The sequence below is a fragment of the Aquarana catesbeiana genome, linkage group LG01 (assembly GCF_042186555.1).
Source record: "Aquarana catesbeiana isolate 2022-GZ linkage group LG01, ASM4218655v1, whole genome shotgun sequence".
In the NCBI taxonomy this organism is placed as follows: Eukaryota; Metazoa; Chordata; class Amphibia; order Anura; family Ranidae; genus Aquarana; species Aquarana catesbeiana.
Window position 1 is genome coordinate 946,098,301 of NC_133324.1, and position 14,230 is coordinate 946,112,530.

Consider the following 14,230-nt stretch of genomic DNA (forward strand, 5'->3'; position numbering starts at 1 on the left):
CATCAGTCACTCCTTCCCTAGCCCCACCATGTCCTCCTGAGGAGTCGCCCGAACTGTTTGACCACAGTGTTGGGTACATGCTCCAGGAGGATGCCCAGCGTTTTGAAGGCTCCGATGATGGTACCCAGCTAGAGGAAGGCAGTAACGTGAGCCCAGAGAGAGGGGGTGCCCAAGAAGGACAGCAATCTGGCAGTCCTGTTTCCCCAGCTGCAGCATACTACCAGCTTTGCTCCAGTGATGAGGAGGGAGGGGATGATGAGGTCACTGACTCCACGTGGGTGCCTGATAGGAGAGAGGAGGAGGAGGCACATCACCAACGAGTCAGGATGCCCTCCAGGGGCCAGCTTAAGGGCAGCACATCGACTGCATCACACCGCAGAGCTCCACATGTGCAGGGCGCTGCTGTCTCTGTGCGTTATTCCAAAAGTTCTTTTTGAGACGAGTGCATCAGATCCCACCGCTGCTATTTGCAACATATGTCTCAAGCGTATCTCTCGTGGCCATAACATCTCCCGCTTGGGCACCACATGCTTGACCAGACATATATTGACCTGCCATTCATCTTCGTTGGCAAGTGTACCTAAAAGACCCACACCAAAGAACAAAGAGGACCTCTCCTTGCTCCTCATCAGCTGGGATCTCCAACCCCACTATACCATCAGTCCTCTCTGAGGCCTCCACTGAGAGGAATGAAGGTGTAGAAATAGGTGTGTCACAGCCAGTAGCGTAGCGTGGGGGGTGCAGGGGGTGCCGTGGCCCCGGGCGCGATATTTAGGGGGGCGCCAGTATGTGTCACTGGCTGCCTCCTCCTAATTTCTAATTCTGTGTCCCCGGGCTCCGGCCACCATGTTAAGTGTCCGGCGCCCTGATTGGGTGTATGGGGGTCATGTGAGGCGTAGGGCTGGCCTGTCCTCGATCGCTCCTGAAGTCCCGCCTCCGCACATGACCCCCCATACGCCCAATCACAGGGCGCTGGACACTGAACATGGCAGCAAGCAGAGCACAGGGGAGAGAAGAATGTGAGCCGCCGCTGTGTTCTCCTCCTGCGGATTGATGCAGCCAGGATAAGAAGGTGAGTGAGAGTCTTGTTACTGGCCGGGGGGGGGGGGGGGGTGAGAGAGAGTGAGAGACTGTAGGCAGGACAGTGTAGTGTAGTATAGTATGGAGGTCAGTGTAGTGTAGTGGTCACTATGGGGGGCAGTGTAGTGGACAGTATAGTGTAGTATAGTGGTCAGTGTAGTATAGTATAGTGGTTAGCATAGTGGTCAGTATAGTGTAGTTTAGTATAGGGGTCAGTGTAGTGTAGTATAGTGGTTAGTATGGTGGACAGTATAGTGGTCAGTATAGTGTAGTTTAGTATGGAGGTCAGTGTAGTGTAGTGGACAGTGTAGTATAGTGGTCAGTGTAGTATGGTGGTCAGTGTAGTATGGTGGTCAGTGTAGTGTAGTATAGTGGACAGTGTAGTGTAGTGGTTAGTGTAGTGGACAGTATAGTATAGTGGACAGTGTAGTATAGTGGACAGTATAGTGTAGTATAGTGGACAGTGTAGTATGGTGGTCGGTGTAGTATAGTGGACAGTGTAGTATGGTGGTCAGTGTAGTGTAGTATAGTGGTCAGTGTAGTATAGTGGACAGTGTAGTATGGAGGACAGTGTAGTGTAGTATAGTGGTCAGTGTAGTGTAGTATAGTGGACAGTGTAGTATGGTGGTCAGTATAGTGTAGTATAGTGGACAGTGTAGTGTAGTGGTTAGTGTAGTGGACAGTGTAGTATAGTGGACAGTGTAGTATAGTGGTCAGTGTAGTATAGTGGACAGTGTAGTATGGTGGTCAGTGTAGTGTAGTATAGTGGTCAGTGTAGTGTAGTATAGTGGTCAGTGTAGTATGGTGGTCAGTATAGTGTAGTATAGTGGTCAGTGTAGTATGGTGGTCAGTATAGTGTAGTATAGTGGACAGTGTAGTATGGTGGTCAGTATAGTGTAGTATAGTGGACAGTGTAGTGTAGTATAGTGGTCAGTGTAGTATGGTGGTCAGTATAGTGTAGTATAGTGGACAGTGTAGTGTAGTATAGTGGACAGTGTAGTATGGTGGTCAGTATAGTGTAGTATAGTGGTCAGTGTAGTGTAGTATAGTGGACAGTGTAGTATAGTGGACAGTGTAGTGTAGTATAGTGGTCAGTATAGTGTAGTATAGTGTTCAGTATAGTGGACAGTGTAGTATGGTGGTCAGTATAGTGGACAGTGTAGTGGTCAGTGTAGTGGTAAGTGTAATATAGTGGACAGTATAGTATAGTGGTCAGTATAGTGGACAATGTAGTGTAGTGGTCAGTATAGGAATCAGGTAGGTCAGTACTATTGTATTTGAAGGGACTCCGGGATAGCTAAAAGTCCGCAGGTTAGGGGGGGCGCAAATTACTTGCCTTGCCCCGGGTGCTGACAACCCACGCTACGCCACTGGTCACAGCCAAGTACTTGGGGCAATCTGCTATCGGTACACCGACGTCAGATTGTACCAGACAAATTTCCCTGCCCCAGCTGCTGCACCGCCGAAAGAAGTTCGCTCCCAGCCATCCACATGCCCAGCGGTTAAATGTTAGCTTGGCTAAACTGCTAGCACTTCAACTGCTGCCTTTTCAGTTGGTAGACTCTGCCCCCTTCCGTGAGTTTGTGGAATGTGCGGTTCCTCAGTGACAGGTTCCCAAACACCACTTTTTCTCACGGAAGGTGATTCCGGCTCTCTACCGGCATGTGGAAGGCAATGTCTTGGCCTCGCTGGACAGGGCGGTCAGCGGTAAGGTGCATATTACCGCTGATTCATGGTCCAGCAGGCATGGACAGGGACGTTACCTATCTTTTACCGCGCACTGGGTGACTCTTCTGGCAGCTGGGAAGGATGCAGGAAAGGGTGCAGTAGTGTTGGAGGTTGTTCTGCCACCACGCCTCCAAAATACTACTAGTGGTGATTCTGCCACACCTCTCTCCTCCACCCCCACTTCTTCCTCCATGGCCTCTTCCTGTGCTGATTTGACTTCAGAACCAGTGGTGCTCCGTAGGCATTCAAGGGGCTACGCAAACTCGCAGGCCAAAAGATGCCATGCGGTGCTTGAGCTGGTGTGCTTGGGAGACAGGAGCCACACAGGGGCAGAGATTCTGTCAGCTCTGCAGGTGCAGGTTCAGAGGTGGTTGAACCAGCTTAGACAGGTATGGTGGTTTGTGACATTGGCACCAACCTCCTCTCTGCCCTGCGACAGGGACAACTGACCCATATGCCCTGTTTGGCTCACATCCTTAACTTGGTGGTGCAGCGGTTCTTGGGCAGGTACCCGGGCTTACATATAATGCCAGTGCTCGGCTGGCTGACCTCCAAAAGGAATTTGGAAGAGCCATAAATGAGTACCTGTGTGACTATGGCACCAGGACAGGGTCAGGGGAGCTTGTTTTTTTCCCCACGCCAGTGGGCCATGATCAGGGATGCATGCACTGTCCTGTCACCATTTAAGGAGGCCACGAGGATGGTGAGCAGTGACAGTGCATGCATCAGTGACACTGTCCCCCTTGTCCACCTGTTGGAGCACACGCTGCATGGAATAATGGACAGGGCACTTGAGGCAGAACAGAGGCAGGAAGAGGATGACTTCCTTAGCTCTCAAGGCCTCCTTTATCCAGACAGTGTTCCTGCGTGCCCGCCGATCACACAGGAAGAGGAGGAGGAGGAAGAGGAGGATTGTGTCAGCATGGAGGTGGAGCCTGGCACTCAGCATCAGCAGCAGTCTTTAAGGGATCATTTACAGTCCCAAGAAACCCATGGACTTGTATGTGGCTGGGAGGAGTTGGCTGGTGGTATCAAGGAGAGGGATCAATACTGGCTGGCAACCCTCCTTGATCCACATTACAAGGGTAAGGTTGCGGACCTTATCTTGCCGTCGCAGAGGGAGCAGAGGATGAAACATCTTCGGGAGGCCTTGCAGAAAGGTCTGTGCAACACGTTCCCAGAGACTTGGAGGTTACAAACTCCTGTTCCTGGACAACGTGTTGCTGAGGCTTCGGTCAGTCAAAGAAGGAGCGGTGGAGAAGGTGGCCGTCTGACCGATGCGTTCAGAAATTTTTTTAATCTGCAGCCCCAAGGTATGATCGGTTCCAGCAACCATCGCCAGCGTCTGTTTTACATGGTGCAGGAATACCTAGGGGCAAGATCTGACTTGGACACCTTTCCCACCGAAAATCCTCTGGGTTACTGGGTCTTGAGGATGGATCACTGGCCAGAGCTTGCACAGTAAGCAATTGAGCTACTGACCTGTCCTGCATCCAGCGTTCTTTCGGAACGCACATTCAGTGCTGCTGGAGGTTTTGTAACCGATCACAGGGTGCGCCTGTCAACCGACTCGGTCGATCGACTGACCTTCATAAAAATGAATCAGTCTTGGATCACCACCAGCTACCAAGCACCTGATGCTGATGTAACCGAATAATTTTTTTTGAAATGTCAGATCCCTTCAAGACTGCCTATGCTAATGCTGAGTGACTATCCTGTTATGCTGAGTGACTATCCTCTTCCTCCTCAATGATCATGCTGATAGCTTGTAAGAATATTTTTGGTTCTGGGCGCCGCCACCAGTGGCTAAGGCCCAATTTTTCAGCCCCAGTTTAACAGGGGAGTGTAATTACAATTTTTGATGCAATATTTTGCAAGGAGGGTTCGTTGCTGCACTCAACTAGAGTATTTGTGAGGGGTCGCAGTGTTGTGGCACCAGCACCAGTGCCTAAGGCCCAATTTTTCAGCCCCTGTTTAACAGGGGCGTGTAATTACAATTCTTGATCTAATATCTCATAGCAGGGCTCGTTTCTGTGCCCACCAAGAGTAACTGTGAGGACTTACAGTGTTGTGGCACCAGCACCACCAACACCAAAGGCCCCAATTTCTGCAGAGTATATAGGGCAGGCCCCTACTTTCAAACATCCAACTTACAAATGACTCCTACTTGCAAACGGAAGGAGACAACAGGAAGTGAGATGAAATCTACCCCTAGGAAGGGAAATTCTCTCCTATAAGAGTTAATATGGGAAAAACGTGTGTTCTTTCCACTGATGCTTTATCACAAATCCATTTGTCATTGGGACAGAAAGTGAGGTAAAATCTTCTGAAGAGGTGCACAGACAGCAAAACAAATGTTACAGGGGTGATAACCCTTCCCAATGTTTTTCCACAGTAATTACTGATGGGTTATATAGGGTATCACTGGTGATTAGACACTGGCACACCCTATCAGAAAGTTCAACCCCCTATATAATCCCTCCCCTTGCAGGGATACCTCAGTTTTTACGCCAGTGTCTTAGGTGATGGACGGGTAAAGTTGTCTTGTGCTGAGCTCCAAAGGGAATATCCTATACTGGGGCAAGCCAGGCAGACCGGATCCATTCAAAGTGTCCTTTCGTGGCCGAATTGGATGGTACCCGGGCCTCATGTCTGAAGAAACAAGGTTTTACCTGTAACGCTTCTCTTTTTAGAGAGCTGGACCCCGCATATCAGAAAATGGTTTTCTAGCTTAATTTCTAGCCAGTTGCTTTACAGGTCCAGAACCGCAGGATCTTCCTAGGGGGCCCCAGTCTCTGACGGTTTTCTAAACGGAGCCCACCGTGAGAGGTGAAGATTGGGTCTGTATAACAGAATCCTGCGGCTGGATAAGGTAAGAGGAGATTCCACAGATTTTTTAAATTCTAGTAGGTTTTCTCCTTTAAGGTAAATGCATGCTATGCCTATTGTGACCACCGGGGGCTGCCAAGAGCACAAACCTTGTCATGCTGATGTCGGTCTCAGTGTTCAGGCTTCACAGCGTCACCGGCCGGCTCAAGGTAGGATGGATGGGGGGATTTCTCATGTTCAATGTTCCCCCCAGGCTAGGGGGAGGCCACAGGGGTCTAGACAGCGGTTATACCGCTCGAGCACCGCCACCCCCGCCGCCATTGCCGTTTTCAGGCAGGCCCTTCACTACCGGCCTCTCTCCTTCCTCCCCCTCCCCCAGCCTTCCTCCATAGTGTTTCTGGAGGGTCGGTCAGCGGGGGGGGACGCTCGCTTTTTTTGAAATTCAAGCGGGGGGGCGGTAGAGGGGGGGGCACAGGTGCTTAGACTCCCACTCAGGCCAGCTGCAGGCTATAAAGGCACTCTGTACAGGTGCACACAGCCTTCAGGAGGGACACAGAGCTGACGGTTGCATGTAAGGTGGGACACAGGCATTCTGCTAGGCAGCATTTACTAAGGTAACACCAGACTGGGCATTGGGTAGCAGGGCTTTTAGCCGGACTACATTGCTCAGCAGTCAGTGTTCATTTTGTGATACCGCCACCTTGTTGCTTTGCACTATGGGTAGAAGAGGTTCAAACACCCCAAGAACTAGAGACACTAGGGGATCTCGTTCAAGTTCTGAGGACCCCCTGTCAGCAGCATCCTCCCCCCCTGAGGGGCCAGGGACGGCTAGCCAGGGTGAGCCATTGGGGTCAAAGGCTATACCTGCCTCCGGCACTTCAGCCCCTGTATACATTACACAAGAGGTTTTCAGCTATTAATGGTTTAGAGGAAAGATTATTGGCCGTGATTACAGCTTCACTCAGTGGAAGAAAACGCACTAGGCCTTTCTCTGTTTCCCAAGACCCTCAGGAAGAGGAGCTCAGGGATAAAGGAGACGAATCCCTTTCAGAGGATCAGGATGGGACGGATGATTCCTCTTCGGAGGAATCAGGTGGAGAGGGACCCTCTGCGACTTCCCAAGAGGAGAAAGTCTTAGTACAGATCCTTACTGGATTGGTCCGCTCCACATTTAAGTTGCCCGTACCTGAAACTGTTAAAGAATCCTCTTCTGCTTTGGGGTCACTGAAACCTTCTCAAGCAGCACAGGCTTTTTCTGTTCATAATTTACTTGAAAAGCTCATTTATTCTGAGTGGTATCACCCAGACAAACGTTTTTTTCCGCCGAGAAAGTTTTCAACACTTTATCCGATGGAAGAAAAGTTTATTAAAATGTGGGGAATACCGGCCATTGATGCTGCCATGTCCTCCGTAAATAATAGTCTGACTTGTCCTGTAGACAATGCTCAGATGCTCAGGGATCCTGTAGACAAGAAGATGGAATCCCTATTGAAGGATGTTTTCTCCTTGGCAGGTTCAGTGGCTCAACCTGCAGTTGCAGCGATTGGAGTCTGTCAATACTTAAGAGACCATGTTAAGCAGGTTATCAAAGTGTTACCTGAACAGCAGGCCCAGGGGTTTGCTAACCTTCCTGCGGCCTTATGTTACGTTGTTGACGCCATCAGAGATTCTATCGTGCAAACCTCTCGTCTTTCTCTGGGGTTGGTGCATATACGTAGAAATCTATGGTTGAAAAATTGGTCAGCCGAAGCACCATGTAAGAAGCTCCTGGCGGGGTTTCCATTTCGTGGTGAAATGTTGTTTGGAGAAGACTTGGATAAATATATCAAGAGAATCTCTTGTGGCAAAAGCACTCTCTTACCTGTTAAGAAGAAGAGTAAGCGCCCCTCTTTCAAACGGACTCTTTCCCCAGCGCCTGTGACTTCAGCCTCCAGGCAGTCTCGATGGCCTCCTCCGTCTGGGTCCAGGGACAGAAGAAGTCCTGGGGGAAGAAGCCTACTAGGCAAAACACTAAGACCTCTGCATGAGGGGGCGCCCCCGCTCACTCGAGTGGGGGGAAGACTGCGGCAGTTCTCAGGGCTCTGGCAGGAGGATTTCCAGGACAGATGGGTAATCTCCACGGTAACCTTTGGGTAAAAGCTGGAGTTTCAGGAATTTCCCTCTCCTCGGTTCCTCAGATCAGGTGTTCCCAGAGACCCAGAAAAGAAGCAGTCGCTCCTTCCAGCGTTAGAGCGACTTTTGTCGCAGGAGGTCATTATGATGGTTCCCGCAAAGGACCAGGGATTGGGCTTCTATTCCAACCTTTTTACGGTCCAAAAACCAAATGGGGATGTCAGACCCATTCTGGATTTAAGGGATCTGAACCGATTCTTAAGGATTCAATCCTTACGCATGGAATCAATTCGGACAGTAGTCTCCACCCTGCAGGGAGGAGAATTTCTGGCATCGATAGACATCAGAGATGCATATCTGCATGTGCCCATTTTTCCTGCTCATCAGAAGTTTCTGCACTTCGAGATAGGAGGGCGCCATTTCCAGTTTGTGGCTCTGCCCTTTGGGATAGCCACTGCACCTCGAGTGTTCACAAAGATCTTGGCTCCTCCTCTGGCCAGATTAAGGGCTCAGGGTATAGCTGTCATAGCATACCTAGACAACCTGCTCTAGATAGACCGGTCGGTAGCCTCTTTGAACGGAAACTTGAGGACCACAGTCAAGTTTCTGGAACACCTGGGTTGGATCCTCAACTTAGAAAAATCTTTCCTAAAACCAGTAAGAAGACTGGAGTATTTAGGTCTGATCATAGATACAAGCCAGGAGAAAATATTTCTACCCCAGGCAAAGATCGCTGCTTTAAGAGAGCTGATTCTAGCAGTCAGGACCAAGAAGGGTCCTTCTGTCCGCCTTTGTATGAGACTACTAGGGAAAATGGTGTCTTCATTCGAAGCAGTTCCCTATGCTCAGTTCCATTCAAGAATGCTGCAACACAGTATTCTGTCGGCCTGGAACAAGAAGGTTCAGGCGTTAGACTTTCCGATGCACCTGTCGCATGCGGTGCATCAGAGCCTCAATTGGTGGCTCATACCCGAGAACCTGCAGAAGGGGAAATCCTTTCTACCGGTTACCTGGACGGTGGTAACAACAGATGCCAGTCTGTCAGGTTGGGGAGCAGTTCTGGAACAGTCTGCGATTCAGGGGCTATGGTCCAAGACCGAGAGGACCTTACCCATCAACATTCTGGAGACCTGAGCGGTATACCTGGCCCTAAAAGCCTGGACTATCAGGCTACAGGGTTGCCTGGTCAGTATCCAGTCCAACAATGCCACAGCAGTGGCTTATGTCAATCATCAGGGAGGCACCCGGAGCCGAGCTGCTCAAAAGGAGGTGAACCAGATCTTAGTCTGGGCAGAGATGCATGTGCCATGCATATTGGCAGTTTTCATTCCAGGGATAGAGAACTAGCAGGCGGACTATTTAAGTCGCCAGCAGCTACTCCCAGGGGAATGGTCTCTACATCCCGACGTCTTTTGGAATATATGCCAAAGATGGGGGGTCCCAGATGTAGATCTCTTTGCATCCCGATTTAACAAAAAGATAGACAGATTTGTGGCAAGGACGAGGGATCTTGCATGCGGGACGGATGCGTTGGTGATTCCGTGGCATCGGTTCTCACTGATTTATGCATTCCCGCCTATTCTGCTACTGCCACGACTCCTTCGCAGGATCAGGCAGGAAAAGAAGTCGGTACTGGTGGCCCCCGCTTGGCCCAGAAGGACTTGGTATGCAGAAATAGTAAGGATGATGGTGGGTTCCCCATGGACCCTACCGGTACGCTCAGACCTGTTATCTCAAGGTCCAGTGTTCCATCCTGCCTTACAAACGCTAAATTTGACGGTTTGGCTATTGAGACCCACGTTCTGAGGAATCGTGGGCTTTCAGGTCCTGTCATATCTACCTTGATCAATGCAAGGAAGCCAGCTTCCAGAATGATTTATCATAGAGTCTGGAAAGCTTATGTTTCCTGGTGTGAATCCAGGGGTTGACATCCCAGAAAATATGTCATAGGTAGAATTCTTGATTTTCTACAATTAGGATTAGAGATGAAGCTGGCCTTGAGTACCATCAAGGGCCAGGTCTCGGCTTTATCAGTATTATTTCAGCGGCCACTTACTTCGCATTCTTTGGTCCGAAACTTTATGCAGGGGGTGATGCGTCTTAATCCTCTGGTTAAAGCGCCCCTAAACCCCTGGGACTTGAACTTGGTCCTGGCTGTGTTACAGAAACAGCCTTTTGAACCAACAAGTCAGATTCCTTTGGTCTTGTTGACAAGGAAGTAAATTTTTCTGGTGGCCATCTCTTCTGCTAGAAGAGTTTCAGAATTAGCAGCCCTTTCCTGTAAGGAGCCTTATTTGATTATACACAAGGATAGAGTGGTACTGCGCCTTCATCCTAGTTTTTTACCGAAGGTGGTTTCTGATTTTCATTTAAACCAAGACATTGTTCTGCCTTCCTTTTTTCCAGATCCCTGTTCTCCGGAAGAGAGATCACTACATTCGTTGGATGTAGTAAGAGCAGTCAGGGCCTATCTCGGGGCAACTGCTCAGATTCGCAAAACGGATATTTTGTTTGTGCTGCCAGACGGTCCCAATAGAGGACAGGCAGCGTCAAAAGCTACCATTTCTAAATGGATTCGACAATTGATCATTCAAGCTTACGGTTTGAAACAAAAGATTCCTCCGTTTCAGATCAGGGCACATTCCACAAGGGCTACTGGTACTTCTTGGGCAGTGCATCACCGGGCCTCTGTGGCTCAGATCTGCAAGGCCGCAACCTGGTCGTCAGTCCATACATTCACCAGATTCTATCAGGTGGATGTGAGAAGGCATGAGGATATCGCCTTTGGGCGTAGTGTGCTGCAGGCAGCGGTACAGGGTCCTCAGGTCTGATTGCACCCTACTTGGTCATGGTTCCCCCCCCCTCAGGTAGCATTGCTCTGAGACATCCCATCAGTAATTACTGTGGCTCTGTGTTCTGTGATGTTCGAGAAAGAAAATAGGATTTTACTTGTAAAATCCTTTTCTTTCGAAGGACATCACGGGACACAGAGGTCCCGCCCCTCTTCTAATACACTATATTGCTTGGCTACAAAACTGAGGTATCCCTGCAAGGGGAGGGATTATATAGGGGGTTGAACTTTCTGATAGGGTGTGCCAGTGTCCAATCACCAGTGATACCCTATATAACCCATCAGTAATTACTGTGGCTCTGTGTCTCGTGATGTCCTTCGAAAGAAAAGGATTTTACAGGTAAGCTGTCTTAAAAAATCCTATTTTTTGGCTGGAGCTACACTTTAAAAATTTACCAGTTCAAAATTACAAACAGATTCTACTTAACAACAAACCAACAGTCCCTGTCTTGTTTGCACCGCCTGTATATTGCTGTTCAGAGGGCCTGGGGCCCCACGCCTTTCCTTTTTTAATTTGGGTGCGAGGTTCCCCTTAATATCCATACAAGACCCTAAGGGCCTGGTAATAGACTGGGGTGGGGGGGACTTGGGGGGGGGGGGGGTACCCATGCCGTTTGTCTCACTGATTTTCATCCATATTACCAGGACCGGAGATTACATTAAAGCCGTAAGCAGTTTTAAATGACTTTTATTCCTATAAAAATGTCATTTTGTGCAGGGACTGTTCTAAGCATGGGAAACGCGCGCCACTTTACAGGGCATACTATAGACAGCCCCCAGGTATGATATATAAAGGAATATTTCACTTTTTTTCACTTTAAGCATCATTAAAATCACTGCTCCCGAAAAAACGGCCGTTTTTAAAACTTTTTTTTGAATTGATACATGTCCCCTGGGGCAGGACCCAGGTCCCCAAACCCTTTTTAGGACAATACCATGCAAATTAGCCTTTAAAAATTAGAGTATAAGTCGTTCCGAGTATAAGTCGAGGCCCTAATTTACCACAAAAAAATGGGAAAAACTTATTGACCCGAGTATAAGACGAGTGCTAAGACCTCCATCTTTGGATATGTTGTAGTACCAGTTCCACTGGGTTTGCACACCAAATTTGGGGTTCCTAGCACTAAGTGGCCCTGAGATACGGGGCCCCAAAGTTGGTTCAGAAAATGACATTTTTTGCTGCAGAAAAGTGCTTGACTCCAGTATAAGTCGAGGGGGGGACTTTCAGCACAAAAAAATGTGCTGAAAAAACTCGACTTATACTCAAGTATATAATGTAATTAAAAAGATAATGGATATCAACTCAATGTCATTATAGTTTACTTTGGCTATAGTACTGGCCTTTAACCTGCTTTCCTGTATTTCAGCTGAAAAGATGAAGGAAAAAAGCTGTAATGCTGTCATCTCTTTTATGGGTAAGAGGAACATAGAACATTATACTTCTTTGTTTTAGAACTACTTTTACATTTGAACTGTTTTCGTGCTTAAGTTGGGAAACCAAAACCTTCCTTAACCCTCAAATTGAATTTGTCTGAAATTAAATTCTAGAGCATTTTTTTACCTGCCCCCCCCCCCCCCCCCCCCCCCCCCGCCTTACTATATCTGTAGGCTATACTGATTTACTTCAGGGAATACTGTTATGGCAATCACTACTTAGTAGTGGTTGTAAAGGCAGAAGGTTTTTTTTATCTTAATGCATCCTATGCATTAAGATAAAAAGCCTTCTGTGTGCAGCAACCCCCCTAATACTTACCTGAGGTCCCTCTAGCTCCAGCGATGTTGTAGGAATGTCTCGGCCATCCAGGACTCCCCTCCTCATTGGCTGAGACAGCAGCACTGCGCCATTGGCTTCCACTGCTGTCAATCAAAGTCAGTCAGCCAATGAGAATAGAAAGGGGGGCTGTGACTCGGCTCGGGTGCCCCCATAGCGAGCTGTTTGCTGTGGGGGGGGACCCAGTGGGAGGGAGGGGACAGGAGAGCCGAAGAGGGATCCGAGAAGAGGAGGATCCGGGCTGCCCTGTGCAAATCCACTGCAACGGAGCGGGCAAGTATGACATGTTTGTTATTTTTTTTTTTTTTTTTTTTAAACGAGATTTTAAAAATAAATTTAAAGTGTTACTAAACCCAGGAGCCTGCATTCACTGCATCTGGTTTCCTCCAGTACATAGAACATGGAAACGCAATTGTTTTAGTAAATATAAACAGCTAAATACCTATAGTATATAGCAGTCTTGTGGCTTCTATCAGTGTCTGGTTAAAGCTTGCAGGAGGAGTTTTCATTCCACTCTGACTGTCCTATGAGGCTGCAGGACCCCTGACCCTCTGTCTAGACAGTGCTGATTGGCCCTGTGCTGATCTTATGCACCCTTCCAAGAAAAAAAAAAACTCTCTAGCAATACACACCAAACTGAGCATGTGCAACCTGACTCCAGTAACTGTCTTAGCCAGACATGTTTGGGAGTCAGTGGAAAAAGAGAATTTGTGCATACAGGATCAAACAGCCTTTTTACACAATGCGGATGATTAACCCCTTATGTTCCACAGTGAGTATGACAAGCAAGCTTTACTGCATATACAGACTGATTTTACTGTTGTGGGTTTAGTAACACTTTAATCCCTAGCTTGGTGACAGTGCAGGAGCATGATGTTTCATAAACAATTTAGACAAATGTAATATTTTTAATTCTTTTTTTATAAATAAACATTTTAACTTTTTTGCCTGAAGAGAAGTGCGAAATTCTCCCCAATAAGAACACAAGACAGCAGGGGCAGCCAACCTACCACTGCGCCCCAGGCAGCTGTCCCTCCTGCCCACCCCTTGTCCCAGCTCTGACTGTTTTATGGGTGACTCCTCAATGAAGTTTATCTTGGGGAATCAATAAGTGATACAATTGTAAGTGGAGGTTCATTTTAAAAAGTAGACTATAAAAGTTTTTATATTCACATTATTTTTTACATTTTTTATGTATTGCTAAAATTAATTTTAGATCACATGGTTTTTGCCTTTAGGTAAAGACAAAAACTGGATAAACCTTGCTTGTATCATCAATAAAGGTTTTTCCCTGGTCTTCAAGATCATCAGCCTCATCTTACTGGTGTGTTGTGGTAAGTAGACAAAAAAACACATCTATAATGCCCTGTACACACGATAGGATTTTCCGACAACAAATGTTGGAGGCGAGCTTGTTGTCGGAAAGTCCGACCGTGTGTAGGCTCCATAGAACATTTGTTGTCGTAATTTCTGCCAACAAATGTTTGAGAGCAGGTTATCAAATTTTACGATAACAAAACTTGTTGTTGGAAATTCCGATCGTGTGTACATAAGTCCGACGCACAAAAGTCCATGCCTGCTCGGAATCAAGCAGAAGAGCCGCACTGGCTATTGAACTTCATTTGTCTTGTACGTGTTGTACGTCACCGCGTTCTTGACGTTCGGAATTTCCGACAACATTTGTGTGACCGTGTGTATGCAAGACAAGTTTGAGCCAACATCCTTCGGAAAAAAAATCAGCGGTTTTGTTGTCGGAAAATCCTATCGTGGTTACAGGGCATTAGGCTGCATAATGTCTTCTGGATTCAATAAAACCACACATCTTGTGGACAACTATTAATATTCACCATTTACCATTT

The 14,230-nt window shown here is 47.8% G+C and overlaps 1 protein-coding gene across 3 annotated transcripts in view; it reads left to right on the top strand.

The window, feature by feature from the left end:
* The window catches only part of LOC141121353 (uncharacterized), a 106,965-nt gene that overhangs the window by 59,487 nt on the left and 33,248 nt on the right, over positions 1–14,230 (top strand). For all 3 annotated transcript variants that reach the window (XM_073611102.1, XM_073611101.1, XM_073611103.1), the window contains exons 4-5: positions 11,968–12,015; positions 13,610–13,705. In XM_073611102.1, the coding sequence (XP_073467203.1) occupies positions 11,968–12,015; positions 13,610–13,705 (144 nt within the window). The remainder of the gene's footprint in view (positions 1–11,967; positions 12,016–13,609; positions 13,706–14,230) is intronic.